This window comes from Podarcis cretensis (genome assembly GCF_951804945.1).
Source record: "Podarcis cretensis genome assembly, chromosome: 3".
In the NCBI taxonomy this organism is placed as follows: domain Eukaryota; kingdom Metazoa; phylum Chordata; class Lepidosauria; order Squamata; family Lacertidae; genus Podarcis; species Podarcis cretensis.
The window spans coordinates 126,174,708-126,192,357 of NC_137172.1; the positions used below are offsets into that span (position 1 = coordinate 126,174,708).

At 46.0% G+C, this 17,650-nt stretch overlaps 1 protein-coding gene across 2 annotated transcripts in view; it reads left to right on the plus strand.

Annotated features, from left to right (window-relative positions):
* Positions 1 to 17,650, plus strand: part of COL4A1 (collagen type IV alpha 1 chain) — a 191,070-nt gene that overhangs the window by 86,497 nt on the left and 86,923 nt on the right. For both annotated transcript variants that reach the window (XM_079971031.1, XM_079971030.1), the window contains exons 21-26: positions 1,173 to 1,337; positions 3,267 to 3,362; positions 8,258 to 8,341; positions 9,669 to 9,739; positions 11,334 to 11,525; positions 15,959 to 16,127. In XM_079971031.1, coding sequence (XP_079827157.1) covers positions 1,173 to 1,337; positions 3,267 to 3,362; positions 8,258 to 8,341; positions 9,669 to 9,739; positions 11,334 to 11,525; positions 15,959 to 16,127 — 777 coding nt within the window. The remainder of the gene's footprint in view (positions 1 to 1,172; positions 1,338 to 3,266; positions 3,363 to 8,257; positions 8,342 to 9,668; positions 9,740 to 11,333; positions 11,526 to 15,958; positions 16,128 to 17,650) is intronic.

A 17,650-nucleotide genomic window follows, 5' to 3' on the forward strand; every position in this document is an offset into this window, starting at 1 on the left:
TTGGTCACAGTCTTAAGATGAAATGGGTTGCACCAAGGTCTGCTGGGAACAAGAAAAAAAACTTTTAGGCAAACGTCAGTGCCCAGTTTAACACATTTCTACAAAAATTTCTCTTGGGCATATTGCTTCAGTACTGCGCATAAACAGCTCACCAAGCTCACTCTGCATGTTTGAACTTCACGGGTGGAATCCAGCATAGCACTATGGCAATTGTTCTGTCAGTACAGAAATTTCTGCAAGTGCAATGGAATGTTCTCCCCCCTTCCTCTCCCTGTTTGCTCCCTAAATCTGTTCTAGGGGTTCCCCTAACCCTCTGGAGCAGATTTGTGGAGTGAGGGGGCTGGGGGGGGGGCAACACTGTTACACAGGTGGAAATCCTTGCCCTGGCAGGGCTCATTAGGAAAATACTGCCCTCAATAGGCCCTATGCAGGTGGATGTTTCTAGGAATTAGGTTGAACAAGTAGCTCTGATAAATAAGCTACCGTATTTTTCGCCCTATAGGACGCACTTTCCCCCCTCCAAAAATGAAGGGGAAATGTGTGTGCGTCCTATGGGGCGAATGCAGGCTTTCGCTGTAGCCTGGAGAGCCCCACCGCCAGCCCCACAAGCTTGGGGGACAGCGGGGAGGTGGAACGCCGCCATCCCACTGTCCCCCGACTTGGTTAGAAGGCTGGCGGGGGGGAGAAGCCTGCTGCTCCCCGTCGCCAGCCCCGCAAACTCGGGGGACAGCGGGGAGGCGCAGCGCGCCATCCCGCTGTCTCCCGACCTGGTTTGGAAGCTGGCGGAGGGCTTCCCCCTCTCCCAGCCCCGCAAGCTCCCAGAGCGATCCCAAAGCTGCACGCAGCTTCAGCATCGCTCTGGGTTGCGTTCTGGGGGCTGGGGGAGGGGGAAGCTCGGGGGGGGGAAATATTTTTTTCCCCTTTATTCCCCCCCCCCCAAATCTAGGTGCGTCCTATGGGCCAGTGCATCCTATAGGGCGAAAAATACGGTATCTTGCTATTGTTTGAACTCATGAGGTAGTTTAGGATCAGATTCAGTATGGTATCTCAGTATGGTATCTCAGCTGATATTATGGTGTTGCAATTATTTTATTGTTATTAAACAACTTATTGGTCAATATTTTTTCTGTTGGGTTTATTGATGCCTACTTCACTGCATTATTGTAATCAAGGGCAACCCAGTCCTGGGATAATAGGGGCACCTGGTTTTCCGGGCGAGAGAGGAGAAAAGGGTGACCAGGGGTCTCCTGGATCTTCATTGCCTGGGCCAAAAGGAAGAGATGGACCTCCAGGACTTCCCGGTGTACCAGGGCTTCCAGGCCCTCCTTTTGCAACAGGCAAGTCAAAATGCAGCCCAAAGTATACAGTCCTTTTAAAGTGCAAAAGAATCGAGATAGTAAGAAATGTTACGCCCATGGTCATAATAATGGTTAAAAAGAAAATTATGGTTTTTTTAGAATTGGTTAAATGAATTTGTTTTTAGATGTGGTGCCTCATTCTAGAAGAAATTTCTGTTTCCTGTTTCAAAACCTTGACTTTGGCTTGGTTAAGTGGTTTCACAAGTAAGTGTCTTCATATTTGATTCCTGACTGAGCTCTGTCGTGTCTCTTCTCGATCTTCTGGGATGTGTCCTGATGGGATGTGTTCAGAAGGAAGAGGTCCAGAGCGGTCTGAGGGGGAAGGGTCTTAGGTCAGCTTCCCAAGGCAGTTTTAATCCTCTACATATTTCAGAATTTAGTCTGACATACAGGTTTCAGATTCACCTCCTAACTACTGCATAGCCTCTTCTTCTGAAGCAGAGCATCCTGTTACATAAGAGCTTGAGGCTCCAAGCAGAAGGGGGCAATGTCCGGTCCTTGCAGGCAGAGAGCAAGCAACAACTATAGGCCTCTAGGAGGCTATGAAGGGTTCTGCTGGCTGAAACAGTTTCCTGAAGCAGCTGCAGAATAAGTTGTCCCTTCAGGTATCACAATTAATTCCTCGAGTTCTGCTGCTTTTGCAGCTTATAGAACTTGCCTTTTAGTTTACCTTCACTATTACAGCCACACACTTGCCTTCTCTGGTGAAGCCTTTGGTCAATGTGTCTTCCAAAATATTGTGTCCCACAGATGAGACTATAATGCTACCCTGCAAATGAATTGCTTTTCTAAAGACATCTCTCACCCCAATCACTGGAGAAATCAATAATTGAAGCATACTGTAAATGTCCTTTCTCAAGAGGTTCCATGGTGAAGAATTTTCCCAGCCATATTTGAAAGAGAGGCAGATGATCTTCACAGAGCCTGTAGCCTCTGGTTTGTTCTCTTTGCATGTCTGAATTTATCAGCATTCAACTACTAATATAGTCTCAGTACAGTGTTTCTTTTTCTTCAATACCCTTTTGTTTTTATATAGAAGTTCACTTGATAGGGCTATAGGTGGTTTGCTGTCAGGTGCTGGGCTCCTTAGTGTCATTCTGACAGAAACCTAAGAGGAGGTATATGACCCCCACCCCCGCGCTCCTGAGAACAGAAATGTACAATCAGTTCAACTTTTTCCTTTGTTGCTGCACAAAATATTGAACTGTATGTTTGCAGAAATTGACATATTCACACAAACACATACAAATTGTCTACTGTAAGGGGAAATGTGTGTACTGTTTGCCAAATATGGGAAGTAAATGAACTTTTAGTGTGTAAAAAACTGAATTTGGAAAAGAATCTTAGAAGTGAGAATCTTAGCATTATTTTGACACAAATATGCTGTGGGCTATTTTCAAGCCAATTCAGCCTCCCAAGCAAATTTAGCAAGCAGATAAAATATATATGATTTTGTGGCATCTCAATTCAGGTTTTTGCATGCTAATGTGTATACAACAGCTCTGGTTTACATATTATTTTTATTCGTTTATTATTTTATTTATAATTGTTTTATTTTAGTTTACTTTTTATTATAACTACATATTATGTTTTAGAGGAATATACTTCAGTGGTTGCCTTAAGGCCATGCAGGCAGTCCAGGTCCATATTTAGTCATGATAATGCTCTGGTTTCATGGAGAAATGTCCCATGTGAAGGATCTGGTTGCAGATAGAACCAGCAGCAGTTTCTACAACTATAGTAGCTCTTTTTCCAGCTACCCCAGTTGTGAGAACTGGTCCAAGCAGCACCTGTGATTTACCATTTCACTCAAGTAAGAGTGATCCATGTCACTGACATATATTTTTTAGAAATAGGATTTGCCATATAGAAACCATTCTGTGTTTTTTCCCCCCATTCAAACTGCAGATGGAATTCTGGAGTGCCAACCTGGGCAGCCTGGTGATCCAGGCCCTCCTGGGCCTCGTGGCCAGCATGGCTTCTTGGGAGAAAGGGGAGAAAAAGGTACCAACACTGACCTTGGATGTACATAGATATAGAACCTTCCAGGTAAAAGAAGTAGAGCTTGTTCTAGACAGCCAGTTCCATGAACCTGCTATTCCAGGGGCTTACTCATACCCGCATGGCATGGGCACATTCAGGCAGCTCAGGGGACAGCAAAGAAAGACATAGTAGAGCAGTATCAGCAGATAATCCCACAAGGTCCATTCTGCACGTCACACCCAACACTGCAGCAATCCTTCAAGCAGGACATTACACACCAACAACACCTGCACATTTGCCATACACAAAGGCACCAAGGAATGTATAGGTAAAGGTAAAGGTACCCCTGCCCATACAGGCCAGTCTTGACAGACTCTGGGGTTGTGCGCCCATCTCACTCAAGAGGCCGGGGGCCAGCGCTGTCCGGAGACACTTCCGGGTCACGTGGCCAGCGTGACAAAGCTGCATCTGGCGAGCCAGCGCAGCACACGGAAACGCCGTTTACCTTCCCACCAGTAAGTGGTCCCTATTTATCTACTTGCACCTGGGGGTGCTTTCGAACTGCTAGGTTGGCAGGCGCTGGGACCGAGCAGCGGGAGCGCACCCCGCCGCGGGGATTCAAACCGCCGACCTTTCGATCGGCAAGCCCTAGGCGCTGAGGCTTTTACCCACAGCGCCACCCGCGTCCCTTAAGGAATGTATAGTGACAGCCTAATCACTGGCAGGGTGCAGTGGGTGTGGTCCACCCCGGGTGTCATCTCTTAGGGGTGACATCACTGCCGCCCCCCTGGGATGCCCCGGGTAGAACCCCCCTGGGACCCTCGCCCTGCCCCTGCAGGCAGCTAGCCCTGGCCTCGGGTGCACAGCATGTGTGCCGCTCCAGGTGCCAGAGCAGCTAGCTCTGCCTCTGAGCCTAATGACTCTAGCCTGCCCAGCACATCAACAAAATATAACTTAGCAAAATGCAATTGAGCTGCCTAGTTGCCCCTTTCTCATCTTGAGTTGGGGTCACTTTGCCCCCTCTTTTTCCTGGGAGGAGGTAGCCGCTGCTGATTGTGTGCAGTGACAGGCGACTCCTAGGAAGGAGTCGTCCTATCTTCTCCAATGCCAGAATCACTATTTCCCTTTCTTCAAAGTGAATCAAGGCACTGCACCTTTAACAGCTGGTGACAGGCAACAAGCAACAAGTGAAGCTTTCTCCATCCCTGCATTTCTGTGGAGAGTGTCATTTTAAAAAATGCCAGAGGCTCTTGGTTCTCAAATGAGGTCAGGGAATATGTGACTCAGCAGCCCCCAACTAGCTTGACCAATACAGGAGATGAACCCCTGGAGGAATGTGGCACAGAAAGGCAGGAGTGTCAGGAGGCATGCTGTGCCTCTAGAGCTACAAAGTTGATTCCATTCCCTCATCTTGGACACCAATTCTCCAATTCTCAGCCAGAGGAGCAAGAACAGCAGTGGCAGACCTCAGAACACACTGATGTGGCCGTGGAAGGTACAGTGTACAGAACAATTTGTACCGTTCCCCAGAAAGGGGAGAGATGTGCAGTGGTGACAGTTGACTCCCTGTGAAGGGAGACAGAGGCATGACTCGTGATTTTAGTTTTCTCTACATTTCTCTACTCTGCATTTGAGTATGGGAAGCATGCAAGAAGAACTTGAGCTCTTAATACAGGATGGCAAATATGACCTAATAGGCAACATGACTGGAATGTAGAACTCGAGGGGTATAACCTGTTCAAAAGGAATAGACCAAACAGGGTGGGGTGGAGTAGCATTATATATCTTATATTATATAGCATTATATAGCCAGTGTGGTGTAGTGGTTAAGAGCAGTGGACTCGTAATCTGGTGAACCGGGTTCTATTCCCTGCTCCTCCACATGCAGCTGCTGGGTGACCTTGGGCTAGTCACACTTCCCTGAAGTCTCTCAGCCTCACTCACCTCACAGAGTGTTTGTTATGGGGGAGGAAGGGAAAGGGGATTGTTAGCCGCTTTGAGACTCCTTACGGTAGTGATAAAGCGGGATATCAAATCCAAACTCCTACTCTTCTTCTTCTTCTTCTTCTTCTTCTTCTTCTTCTTCTTCTATGTAAGGGATGTGTACCCATCCATGACCTGGAGCAGGGAAGGCAGACGGAGAGTATAGGGGTAAAAATTGTAGGAGAGGGGGAAAACCAGTGACCTTCCTATGGATGTCTGCTATAGACCACCAAGCCAGACTGAAAACTTGGATGATGCCTTCCTATAGCAGATTACTAAACATTCAAAAAGGAGAGATATAGTAGTCATGGGAGACTTCAACTTCCCTAATATCTGTTGGAAGTCAAACACCGGCAAGAATGTAAGGACCAACAAATTCCTCCATTGCATCAATGCGAATTCCATTTCTGAAAAGGTGGAAGAAGCAACAAGAGGGTCAGCCCTCTTGGACCTGGTCCTCATCAACAGGGAGGAACAGATCAATGAAGTGGAAGTATTAGGAACCTTGGAAAGAAGTGATCATGTGCATTGGGGTTTCATTATACAGAGGGAAGAGTAAACTGAGTGTAGTCACACATACACTCTGGACTTTAAGAAGGCCAATTTTAAAAAGCTTAAGGAACTACTGGATGAAGTTCCATGGTCAGAAATGCTCAAAAGGAGTCCAAGATGGATGGTAGTTTCTCAAAGGTAAAATGTTGAAGACCAAATGGAGACAATTCCAACAACAAAAAAGTGGGAGGCATCTAATGAGACCATTGTAGCTTACAGATGAGCTGAGATTTAAGAAGAGCATGTATAAGAAATGGAAGAAAGGAGAACTCACAAAGGAAGAGTATATACATGGGTAGCCAACAGTTGCAGGGAGAAGGTCAGGCGGGCCAAAGCTCAGAACAAGCTCAGGCTTGCAAGGAAGATTAAAAATAGTGAAGGTTTATTTGGCTTTGAAGAAGAAGAAGCAAGTAGTAGGTCCCTTGCTTGGAGAAGATGGAGAAATGCTAATGGATTAAGGTAACGGACCCTTGGGTGGTTAAATCCAGTCAAAATTGACTATGGGGACGGCACTCATCTCCGCTTTCAGGCTGATGTAGCTGGCATTTGTCCACAGACAGCTTTCCAAGTCATGTTGCCAGCATGACTAAACCACTTCTGGTGCAACAGGACACCGTGACAGAAGGCAGAGCACACAGGACTGCTGTTTGCCTTCCCACCATAGCACTACCTATTTATCTACTTGCACTGGTATGCTTTTGAACAGCTAGGTTGGCAGGAGATAGGACAGAGCAATGGGAACTCACCCCGTCATGCGGATTCAAACTGCCCACCTTACGATCTGCAATCCCAAGAGGCTCGGTGGTTTAGACCACAGCACCACCTGCACCCCAATGCTACTGGGTGAGAGAAGGCAGAACTGCTTGACACCTGCATTGCTTCTGTCTTCACCAAAAAGAAAAGCAATGTCCAACCTGGTGATGACAGAATAAAGGATGCTAGGTGGGAACTGCAGCCAAAGATAGGGACAGAGGTGATAAGAAAACACCTGGCTACTTTAAATGAATATAAATCTCCAGGGCCTGATGAACTTCACCCAAGGGTACTAAAGGAGCTTGTGGATGTAATCTCAGAGCCTCTTTGAGAATTCTTGGAGAACAGGTGAGGTCCTGTGGACTGGAAGCAGACAAATGTACCCATTTTCAAAAATGGGGGGAAAGAAGATCCAGGTAACTACTGACCAGTCAGCTTGACATCGATACCAGGAAAGGTCCTAGAACAGATAATTAAACAGTCCGTGAGCACTTAGAAAAGGATACTGTGATTGCTAACACCCAGCATGGGTTTCTCAAAAACTAGTCATGCCAGATGAATCTGTCTCCTTTTTTCTGATGGAATTACAAGCTTGGTGGATCAGGGGAATGCTGTGGATGTAGTATATTCTTATTTCTGTAGGGCTTTTGACAAATACCTCCATAATATTATTGCAAAGAAATTAGTGAAATGTGTATTGATCAAGGTAACTGTTAGGTGGATTTGTAGCTGGTTGACTGACCAAACCCAGAGTGTTCACTAATGGTTCCTCATTATTCTAAAGAAGAAAAACGACAAGTGGGGTGCTGCAAGGTTCTGTCCTGGGCCCATTGTTGTTCAATATATTTATAAATGACTTGGATGAAGAAATAGAGGGGATACACATACAATTTGCAGATGACACCAAACAGAGAGGGGTGGCTCATGCCACAGAAGACAGAAATAGGGATTCAAAATGACCTTAATATATTTGAAAACTGAGCCCAAACTAACAAAATGAATTTCAGTAGGGACAAATGTAAGGTTCTGCACTTAGGCAAGAAGAACCAGGTGCACAAATATATGATGGGGAACATCTTGCTTGCTAGTAGTAAATATGAGAAGGATTTAGGGACCACAATATTGTTGTTGTTATTTTATTGTGTATATAACATATAATACATACAATACAAACATTACACATTACAAATAATCTGGCAAATTACAAATATAGAGAAAAGAAAGAAAAGAAAAGAAGAAATAGAAAGTGATTTTGTTTAAAATGAAAAAGAACCTTCCAACTATACCCGTTGCACTATTTTGCAATTAGATTTTCTTTACACAGTTTCTAATGTTATTTTTCTCCTTCTTGATTCTAGTTTTCTCCACCATTACGTTACAAGACTCATTCAATATATGCCAGGAAGCTTTTGTTGTCACAGTAACCTTTGAGATATTCTTTAATTACTATCCACAATCTTAACATGATTCAACAGTGTGATACAGTCAAGTAAAAGCTGAGAAAATATGTAAAAATGTCATATTTCTTGAGTGAGAACATTAGGGTTATTTTCTGTGGGAATTACTATTTGGTTTGTAAAGGTCTTAAGCATAACCCTCTAATAAATATCTCTGTATTTTTAATATAGGGGTAAAAGGTGATGGCTGTTTTACCTGTGATGTACCCAGCCTAGCTGGTGAGCCAGGCCCCCAGGGGTTTCCAGGAGAACCAGGTAAAGTACAAAATAAGCACTGTGGTAGACTCCTCCAGGATTTGTGCTAGATTCCTCCAGGATTTGCATTGCCTTCCTCTTATTCCATCAATCACATTGCTTCATATACAAAATGGTGCGAGCAGATGAGAAGATTGAGAATGCCCTCCTCACTCTATTATGAGCAGGAGTTTACAGGAAGAAGTTCCCATTTTCTTCTCACCCATCCATCTTGCACATGCCCATTTTAATGTTGCCATTTTAATGTGTTATGGCTATTTGGAAGATATGTTACACAAGTGCCACATCTCCACAATATCCACACCATTTTGTGATCTTTTATTTTTGTTCTTATAGTTTTGTAAAGTTTCAGCATTCTCTACAGCAGTTCTGAAATTCTTGTGTGAGCTTTTCTCTGAAAGTGACTTATCATCAATGTGGGTGACATTATAGGAACTGATTTCCTTTTTTTGTATTCTCTGTCTGGATAGAAGATACTGCTGTGCATGCACTCTATCCTGGATTGCTCAAGTGTAATACTAAAATAAAAATCTGTTTTTGAAAATCATCTCAAATAATCCTAAATTTACATTATTAGATCTTAATAATCCAGAGGTTTTCAACCTTTTTGAGTCCATAGCTCCCTTGACCAACTACATTCTTTCTGCTGTACTCTTGTGAGGCTCAGGAGCCCAGTTATGGGAAACCCAGCCAGATGCGCAGGGTATAAACAATAAATTATTATTATAGTTATGCCACCCTTTGCCTGCAGAGCTTGCAGCCTCTCACCGTATTTCGAACACCCTCCCTTGTGGAGTGTTCCCTCAGCCTCCTGCCCCCTATCGTTGGGAGTCCTCTAGGCAGCCACAGCTGCCGCCCCTGGTCTCTGAGCTGCCCCCCCACCCCAAAGAGATGTGCCTCTTCACACTGCCCACAGGGGGCTGGGAAGCACCCCCTGACCGCCCCAGAGGCACCATTTGCCTGCGGAGCTTGTAGCCAGGGCTGCTGCAACAAACAGCTGTGCAGGCTGTTGGGAGGCAGAGAAGCAAGAGGGCATCAGAGGAGGGAGGGAAGGAAGGAAGGAAAGAGGGACAGAGGGCAGGGTTGCCCGCAGCACCTCTGACCATCATCGAAGGCACCCTAGGATGCCACAGCACACGGGTTGAAAACCACTGTAATAAACAGTGCTTTAAGCAGTATACTTTTATTGTTTCTGGAAATATTTTATATATTTAAATGAATTTTCTTAGAATATCAAATTATAGAAGAGCAAATGGCATGAAAAATATTTCTTAGCAGAACCCCTCATACATGTAAGTTACATTTATCTTTTCCTATTCTTTACAAGGTGTTGCAGGACCAAAGGGTGCTAAAGGTGACAGGGGCCTTTCTGGATTTGAGGGTCTTCCAGGAATGACAGTAAGTAAATGATCCAAATATTTCACACCCATTTCTTCAGCAGCATATAATATAAGATAATGGCTTTATAACAGTAATTGGTTTCAAGGTACATCATCTCAGCAAATGAACTAAGGAAATGTATTTTATTATTTGGTATATAATTCCTATTCTCTTATCACCATGGAATTGTCATTGGGTAAACAGCAAAGGATACAGTATCTGCCCCAGGAGAGCTGGAGTCTCCCATCTTCCATTTCTCCAGAATGGCTTGTCCTCAGGCTGAACACTCTTTGAAGGCAGGCATACTCCCTCTCTAGGCTGTTATCCAAAATCTCATAGTCCTTTTCCCCCCATAAAAAATTATTGAAACTTTTTCATGATACAGAGCAATTAAAAACAAACTAATTTAAATGAAAACTAAAAGGAGAAAAGAATCACCACATAATTATCTCTGTCAACGAGCTGTTGACAGAAATTGTCTAGTGCACCATCTTCCTCCTGGAAGTCAACTCATCTAACCCTTTCCTGAAGTGCATCCTCAGAGGGACAACTCTGCTTTCATCTCTGGTTCAGCATTAATTTCTGTCCTCCCTGTCAGCAATAGAGATACACCACCCTGTCAGCAATAGAGAGCCTTCCATTTGAACCACAAATTGATTCCGCTTCACATTATATTCTTCAAATGCTATCACTGGTGACTATCACCATAGTACACTGCATCTCAGAGTTAAACACCGTATTGGTGCACCACAACTATTGCACCTTTCATTGCAACCAGGTAGTCTGGGGCATCAACCTATCCTTCACATATATAAAGAGAGTCTTTCTTGGCTTAGAGCATATTCAGTTTTGCTGTTTGGTTTTTTTGTTTGGTTTTTTGTTGTTTTGAAGAGAGAGATACAGTGCCCCTGTCTTTTAAGCTGCATGGTTTTGTTCAGTTTACTTTCTTTGGTATGTGAGCTTCTTGTGTGCAGGAAGATTCAAATTATATATGAGTGTGTGGATGCACTGTTAAATAAGCAATCCTTCACATGTATTCTGAGTTGAAAGTTACAGAAGGACTATATAACCTTTCCAAACATTTCAGTAAGCTCTTGGTTCCAGTTTTGAATAAACATTCACAAACCTTTTATTGATAATAATCAGCTAAATAGTTTGAGGATCTATACAACTTTGTAACATGCAGAAAACAGCATTCTTAGAGAAACCAACGACTGGAACTGAGGGAAGTCGGGGTGGGATGGGGGTTGGATTTTGTGTGGGAGGGGGGAGGGAGGAAAAATGGGGGGGGGGGACAACGATGATATGTCTTTGAATAATATGTCTTGTTATAATTTTAAATAATTTTTTTTAAAAAAAGTAAGCTCTTGGTTCCATTAGACCTGTCTGGCTATAAGGAGTGGCAAGTTCTGATTCTCATGGTTCTCTGGAAATTTAGAGGTCTGTATTATTTCATAGCAACACTCACAGAAAAACTGAATATGAGCAATCCTGGCAATTCATTATTTGTCACCTGAATATCTAGCACTAAAACCTGAGGTTTTTTAGTTTTTTTCTGATTTATTAAAATATATTTTATTATTTATTTAATGATGCTATAATGTTATTTCAGGGACCTCCAGGTGTACCTGGACTGGCAGGAAGCCCAGGAGCAAAAGGGGAACCTGGAGATGTTTTTTTTGACTCTGATTTAAAAGGTGATAAAGGAGATCCAGGATTCCCTGGACCTCCAGGTGTTCCTGGAAGAGAAGGAAGACCAGGGCGGGATGGCTTGCCAGGTGCCCCAGGTCTTAAAGGTGCATCGGTAGGTGTATGTCTGTGTTTGCCCATTGTACTGTCTACTATATTAACTGTAGGGTATTACTGTCACAAGATGTCAGCACGTTCACCCTATCTTCTTATACACTTCTGATAGCAACACTCCACGTTACAGTTCTCATTCACTGGAACGCTCTTGCAGATAAATCCCATTACAATATTTCTGCATGCAGTGCTGAATACCTGCAATAATACCTGCTTGGAAGTAGACTAGGTAGCTCTCAACTTTTTTGGTGCACTTACTGTGTTTAAACATCACTGTTAACCTGAGTTTAATTCCCCCCCATGTTGATATTTTCAAGAATGGGTCTGACACTTCGTTCTTCTTATTTTATTACTATATTTATCTGTTGTGCAATGGCCCTGATGTCACACTTTCACCCAGTCTGTGACATTCTGTGACAGCCAAACCTTTGTCACTCACTACCACAAAAGATGTAGGTTTGGTGACTTTATGGCAAAGTGCATAACCGGTTGGTTATGCCACTACACTACACCTGTTGTCAAAGGGCTGACAGGAAGAGTAGGTTAGAGAGGAAGATGCAAGGCTAATGTAATGGTTCTAGGGGGTTGCTCGTGTGTAAGTCGTTGCCACACCTAGCTGAGTCACCTGGGTGAACCCTTTCTGTCCGGACAGCCACCCATCCGTGGCTGTCTCAGTCGCTGGCAGAATCCGTCAGTGGGCGTTTCTTGAACTTCTTCCAGCAAAGAAGTTCTTTGACGCCCAGTCGCCTCCTACTCTCCCTGCGTGGAAGTCTTCTGCGCAGGGAGGGTGTGGGCAGCGGAGGACCCGTGCTCTCCCCGCTGGTCTCCGGTGAGGAGTCCAGGAGCCTTCTCTCCGATTCCCCCATCTGCCCCCTTTCTCCACTGGTGCTACGCTGATTTCCTTCCCCACCAGATGGGCTGCCTCTCTCCCTACTGGGACCCTCTCCGGAATCCCTCTGGAGCCTTCCCTCCGCCTCTGGCTCCGATGGCAGTTCCCTGACATCCACCTCCCCCCCCCCCAGGACCCCCTCCAACCCCGGCCCGATTTTCTGACTCTATCTTGTCCCTTTCCTCGGCCGACGATGCGGGGAAGCCCCTGAAGGAGCTGTCACTATCCTCTGAGGATTCAAACCCCACTTCCCACCCGCTCCGGTCTCTACCAACTGGGTGGCCCTCCCAGTCTGATTCTTCTCCCTCGGACACCTCCCCTCCCTCCCCTTTGGAGGCAGGAAAGCCCACAAAGTCCTCTTCGTCGTCTGTGGTTCCAAATTCTTCCTCCCAGAATCTCGCTAGTTGTTTTGGTTTATCCGGAAACAAGCTGTGGAATTCTCCCACCAGATAGCCATCATTAATCGACTCAGCGGGGACCCACGTGTTTTCTGACCTGGGTTCTCCCTCCCAAGCTACCAAGTACTCCACCTGGCGACCTTGCCACCTTGAATCGAGTATTTCCATGGCTTGGTTGCTGTGTTCCCTCTCCTCTACCCGTGGGTGGGTGGTGACTCCAGTCTCATGGGCTTCTCCAGATCAACGTGCAGGAGCTGCTCCTCCGAAGCAAACACCTTCTTCAGTCTTTCAAAGGATTGCTGGGCACTTTCTGTCCACGCGAACTTCTTTTTGCTACTGAGACAATCTGTGATGGGCACGGTCAAGTGAGCGAAGTTCTTTATGAACTTCCTGTAGAAGTTGCTGAACCCTAAGAACCTCTGCACATCCTTCCGGGTTTTGGGGGCCTTCCATTCCAGCACCGCCTTCACCTTGCTTGGGTCCATAGCTAGGCCCTTGTCTGACAACTTGTATCCCAGAAACTCGACCTCTCTGGCGTGAAATTGGCATTTTTCCAGCTTGACCCACAACTGATGCTTCTGCAGTCTCTGTAGTACTTGCCTGACGTCCCTGACGTGTTGCTCCTCATTGTCCGAATAGATCAAGACGTCATCCAAAAAGGCTACGCAATTATTGTACAGCAGGGGCCCCAACACGTGGTGCATGAATCCTTCAAAGCAGGCGGAGCCCGATTGTAATCCAAATGGCATGACTAAGTACTCAAAAGCCCCTAGGGGGGTGAACATGGTAGTTTTCCATTCGTCCCCCTCCCTTATCCTAATCAAATTGTAGGCTCCCCTGAGATCCAGCTTGGTAAAAATTTTCCCCTGTCTCACCCGTGTTAAGATGTCATCAATCCTGGGCATTGGGAAGGTCACGGGTTCTGAGACCAGGTTGAGCCTCCTATAATCCACTACAAGCCTGGGCTGATTAGTGTCTTTTTTGTCCACAAAGAACACCGGACTGCCCCCCACTGCCTTTGATTCCCTTATGAACCCCCTCTTCAGGTTCTTGTCAATAAATTGCCACAACTCCTGCATCTCCCGGTTGGACATGGCGTACAGCTTACCCACCGGCAGCTGAGCCCCCGGGAGTAAGTTGATTTGGCAGTCAAAGGGCCTATGGGGGGTAGTTTATCTGCCTCCTTCTCACTGAAGACCTCCTTCAGGTCCGCATATTGTGGTGGCACCTTCCCTTTTTGTTCCACGGCCATCCCAGCCACCCTGGCCACCGTCATTCTTGGGTTCTCCCCCCCCCCGACAGTGTTCCAAGCAATAAGCTGACCCAAAGGTAACTGACCGCTGATACCATGACACTACTGAATCATGCCGTGCTAGCCAGCTCATTCCCAGTATTATTGGGGGTCCTGCCAGTGTGGCCACATGAAAGGCGATGGTCTCCGTGTGCCTGAAAACCCTCATTCGCATTGGTGGGGTCTGGTGTGTCACTCCCCCCCCCCAGAAGTTCCCTGCCATCGATGGTGGTGACTTGCAAGGGAAAATCTAGGAGCAGTAGGTGGAGTTGGTGAAGTCCCTGCTGAAGAAATTACATGAGCTGCCTGAATCCAGCAGCCCCTTAACTTTGTCGAGGTGCCCATTTGGGAGTTCTAGCACCACCTCTATGGCTATAGCTACCTTGGGAGGGTCAGGCTGGGGCACTTCTATTGGTTGCTGGCCTGGCTGCTGCCCCCGCTGGTTGGCAGCCAGGCGTTGTCGTTTCCCTGCGCCTGCCCTTCCTCCCCCTTCTCCTCGCAGCCAGCAGCCCCCACCATGCCTTGCCAGGCCTTTCTTTGAGGGCAGACCTTAGCAAAATGCCCTGGTCATTGGCAGAGGAAACACTTCTTGGTAATTTTCCAATCCTTCCCCTCCCTTTTGCGACCTTCACTGGAGTTTGAAACCTCTCGCGCGCCATCAATTTCCATTGGCTCCACCGCCTGGGGAGGCTGTCTGGGTATCTCAGGAATGCGGTAGTCATGGTTAACGTTCCCCTCTCCCTTCGTGCTTCTCCTGAGCCCATGCTTCCTGGCGTACGCCAATAGCAAGCACAGCTTTGGTCAGTTCATCCATAGATGGGGGCGGGGTGCGCGGGACAACTCGTCCTTTACTGTTGGGGACAGCCCCTCCTCAAACAACATTTGAATCGGTTCAGCGTCTAGATCCCACCCTAGCCGGTGGATTAACATGGCAAATCGTGACCAGGAGTCTCTGACTGACTGGCTCCCTTGCCTGCACCCCATCAGTTCCCGCCGAGTCACACTTTGCTCAACTTCGCTGGAGTCCATCACATTCATCGCCTGGAAGAATTTCTTAAGGTCCTTCAAGGCATCATTTTGCGTCGCCATTAGGGGCCTGATCCATTCCCGTGCCCCATCCTGCAGATGCCCCACAATGTATGCCACCCTCTCCCCGTCATCAGCAAAGTCATCATGCTGCAGTTCCAAAGCGTACTCTATTTCCGTTCGGAAAGCATTGTAGTCCTGTGGCTTCCCACCAAACTTTGTGTACCAGCCCCGGTACCTTCCTTGCGATGGGGGTGGGTCTGACCTGTGCATCTTGAGCTCGTCTTTCATCCAGCCGTGCCGTCAGGATAGCTACATGCTGCTCCAAGTCTCGATTCCTCTCTGCCAGACTCTGCATTGCAGCTGGTTGCTCCGGCTCTCTGGCTGCCCCTGTTCGGCTCATCGTGCTGTCTTTCTGCTGCTCCGCACAAGCAACGTCGGAGACTGACGGATTGCTGTAATGGTTCTAGGGGGTTGCTCGTGCGTAAGTCGTCGCCACGCCTGGCTGAGCCCACCCTTTCAACCTCACTCTTTTCCAAGCATAACAAAATGGGTCTCAGCAACATCCCTACTGGAAACCTAGTTGCTTTTGTCTTATAATGAGAGGCAACTGTATTCTGAGCAGCGAGTAATTTTAAATGATCCCGTTTCAGGAACAGAATTTATGCACATTGGAAAACATTTATTCATAATCCAGTGTGGCCGGAGCTTGTTTATTGTAATGGTTAATCCAGCTACTTTAGTTAAACCAATGCAATATCATAAAATAAATGTTACTCTTTGATGTATAAGGTGAAGAGGTTATTGTTTTCTTGTTTTCTTAAAACCAGGGAACAATTGGGTTAAAAGGAGAACGTGGCCTCCCAGGAATAAGTGGTTTTCCAGGACCCCGTGGAGAGAGAGGTTTTCCTGGTTCCCCAGGGGTCGGGCCCTCTGGGCCACCTGGTGATAAAGGGGACAAAGGTCTTTCAGGGATTCCCGGCACACCAGGATTTCCAGGTAACACTACTGATGGTAGTCATACAAATAGCTACTATTTACCCAGATGACAATTTCAGCAATACTAAAACTGCACAAAATATTTTTTTAAAAACCAGTCACAGAAATAGCAGCAGAACTGGTGTGAAACTTCATGCAATGTGATGTTCATGAGTTTTTGAAAAAAGACTCTGAAGGACAACATTGTAATGTTAGAATCAATAAGCTAGTGAGAAATAAAGCTAAGATTCAGTGCTTTTCAAATTCTGTGACTTACATTAAGATCTAAAAAGTGCTACCTTTTGATTTTCACATTTGAGATTAAGAGTGTCTAATAGTTTCCTGTACAACTATGATTTATTTTATACCCACTCTTCATCCTTGCTTCTCGGGACAGATTGCAACAATTAAAACACAATGTTAAAAACAGTTTAAAGCCACAATCAGAAAAACAAGGTGAATCCTTAAAATATACATTTCAGGTGTCAGATGTAAAGAGCATTGGCAGAAAGGTGTATAATGAAGATGACAGATGTATCTCTGTGGGGAGAGAGCTGCACAGCTTAGAGTCTGCCACAGAGAATCCCCTCTCCTAAGCAACCAGCCCTCAAGCTTCTGAGGGTGGAAGAGCTAATAAGAGGGTTCCTCTGCGAGACTTCCGGGTTAGCGCCAACATCTAATGGCGGATTCCCTCTGAGCTCCGGAGGGAATCGGCTCAGTAGGGATTGGGTTCTGCCGCGCCGGCGACGCGGGGACCCTTAGAAACCACAGGCGCAGAAGCCTGTGGACTTGGTGACTCGGCGGGCACCATTTGCGCCCCCCGACCTGCGAAGGAGCCTTTTTAAAGGCTTCGGAACGGGGGACGGGGAGCGGCGTGGTGCTGAGAGTCCTCCGCTTCCCCTGCTGAGTGAAGCCGCATGCCATGGACGGAGAGCGCTGACTTTTTCCTGAGAACATTCGGACTAAAAAGCAACAACCCGTGAGTAATATAGAAATTGGACTTAAAAAGGAATTTTTTTCTTTGAATTTGGTACGACCGGGGAAGATACAAAAAGGAAGTCCGTCTCCCCGCCTTGTAGACAACTTAAAGCAAGGACTAAATAACTAAGGTCGAGAGAATATTTTTTTTTGTAATTGAACAAAGTTATTAATTTCACGATTGGACAGTATAAGTAATTTTGCTGGAGGATAAGAGTGGATTTTGAGAGCTGTGCAACCCCCCGGGACCCGGGAGTGATCAGCGAGAGAGCCTGTTGGAAAGATATAGAAGACTTTGACAGCTGTCAAAATTAGCTGTCAAAGTTGGGGAATACAAAGTAACATTGTTTTTGCTGTCTTTGCCAGTTAGATTTGCTACATTTTGGTTTTAAACTGTCGAAAAATAAGCTATTTTGTTTTTGGGATGGGAACTAGAAGGATAGTAAATATCCACAATCCCTCTAGAGGGGGTTTTGGGACACTGCAAGAATGGCTGGAAGTGGAAAAATACTCACTGAGTTAAACAAGACTTTTTATCTCCTGGGAAAGCTTCAAGAACAAAGTAA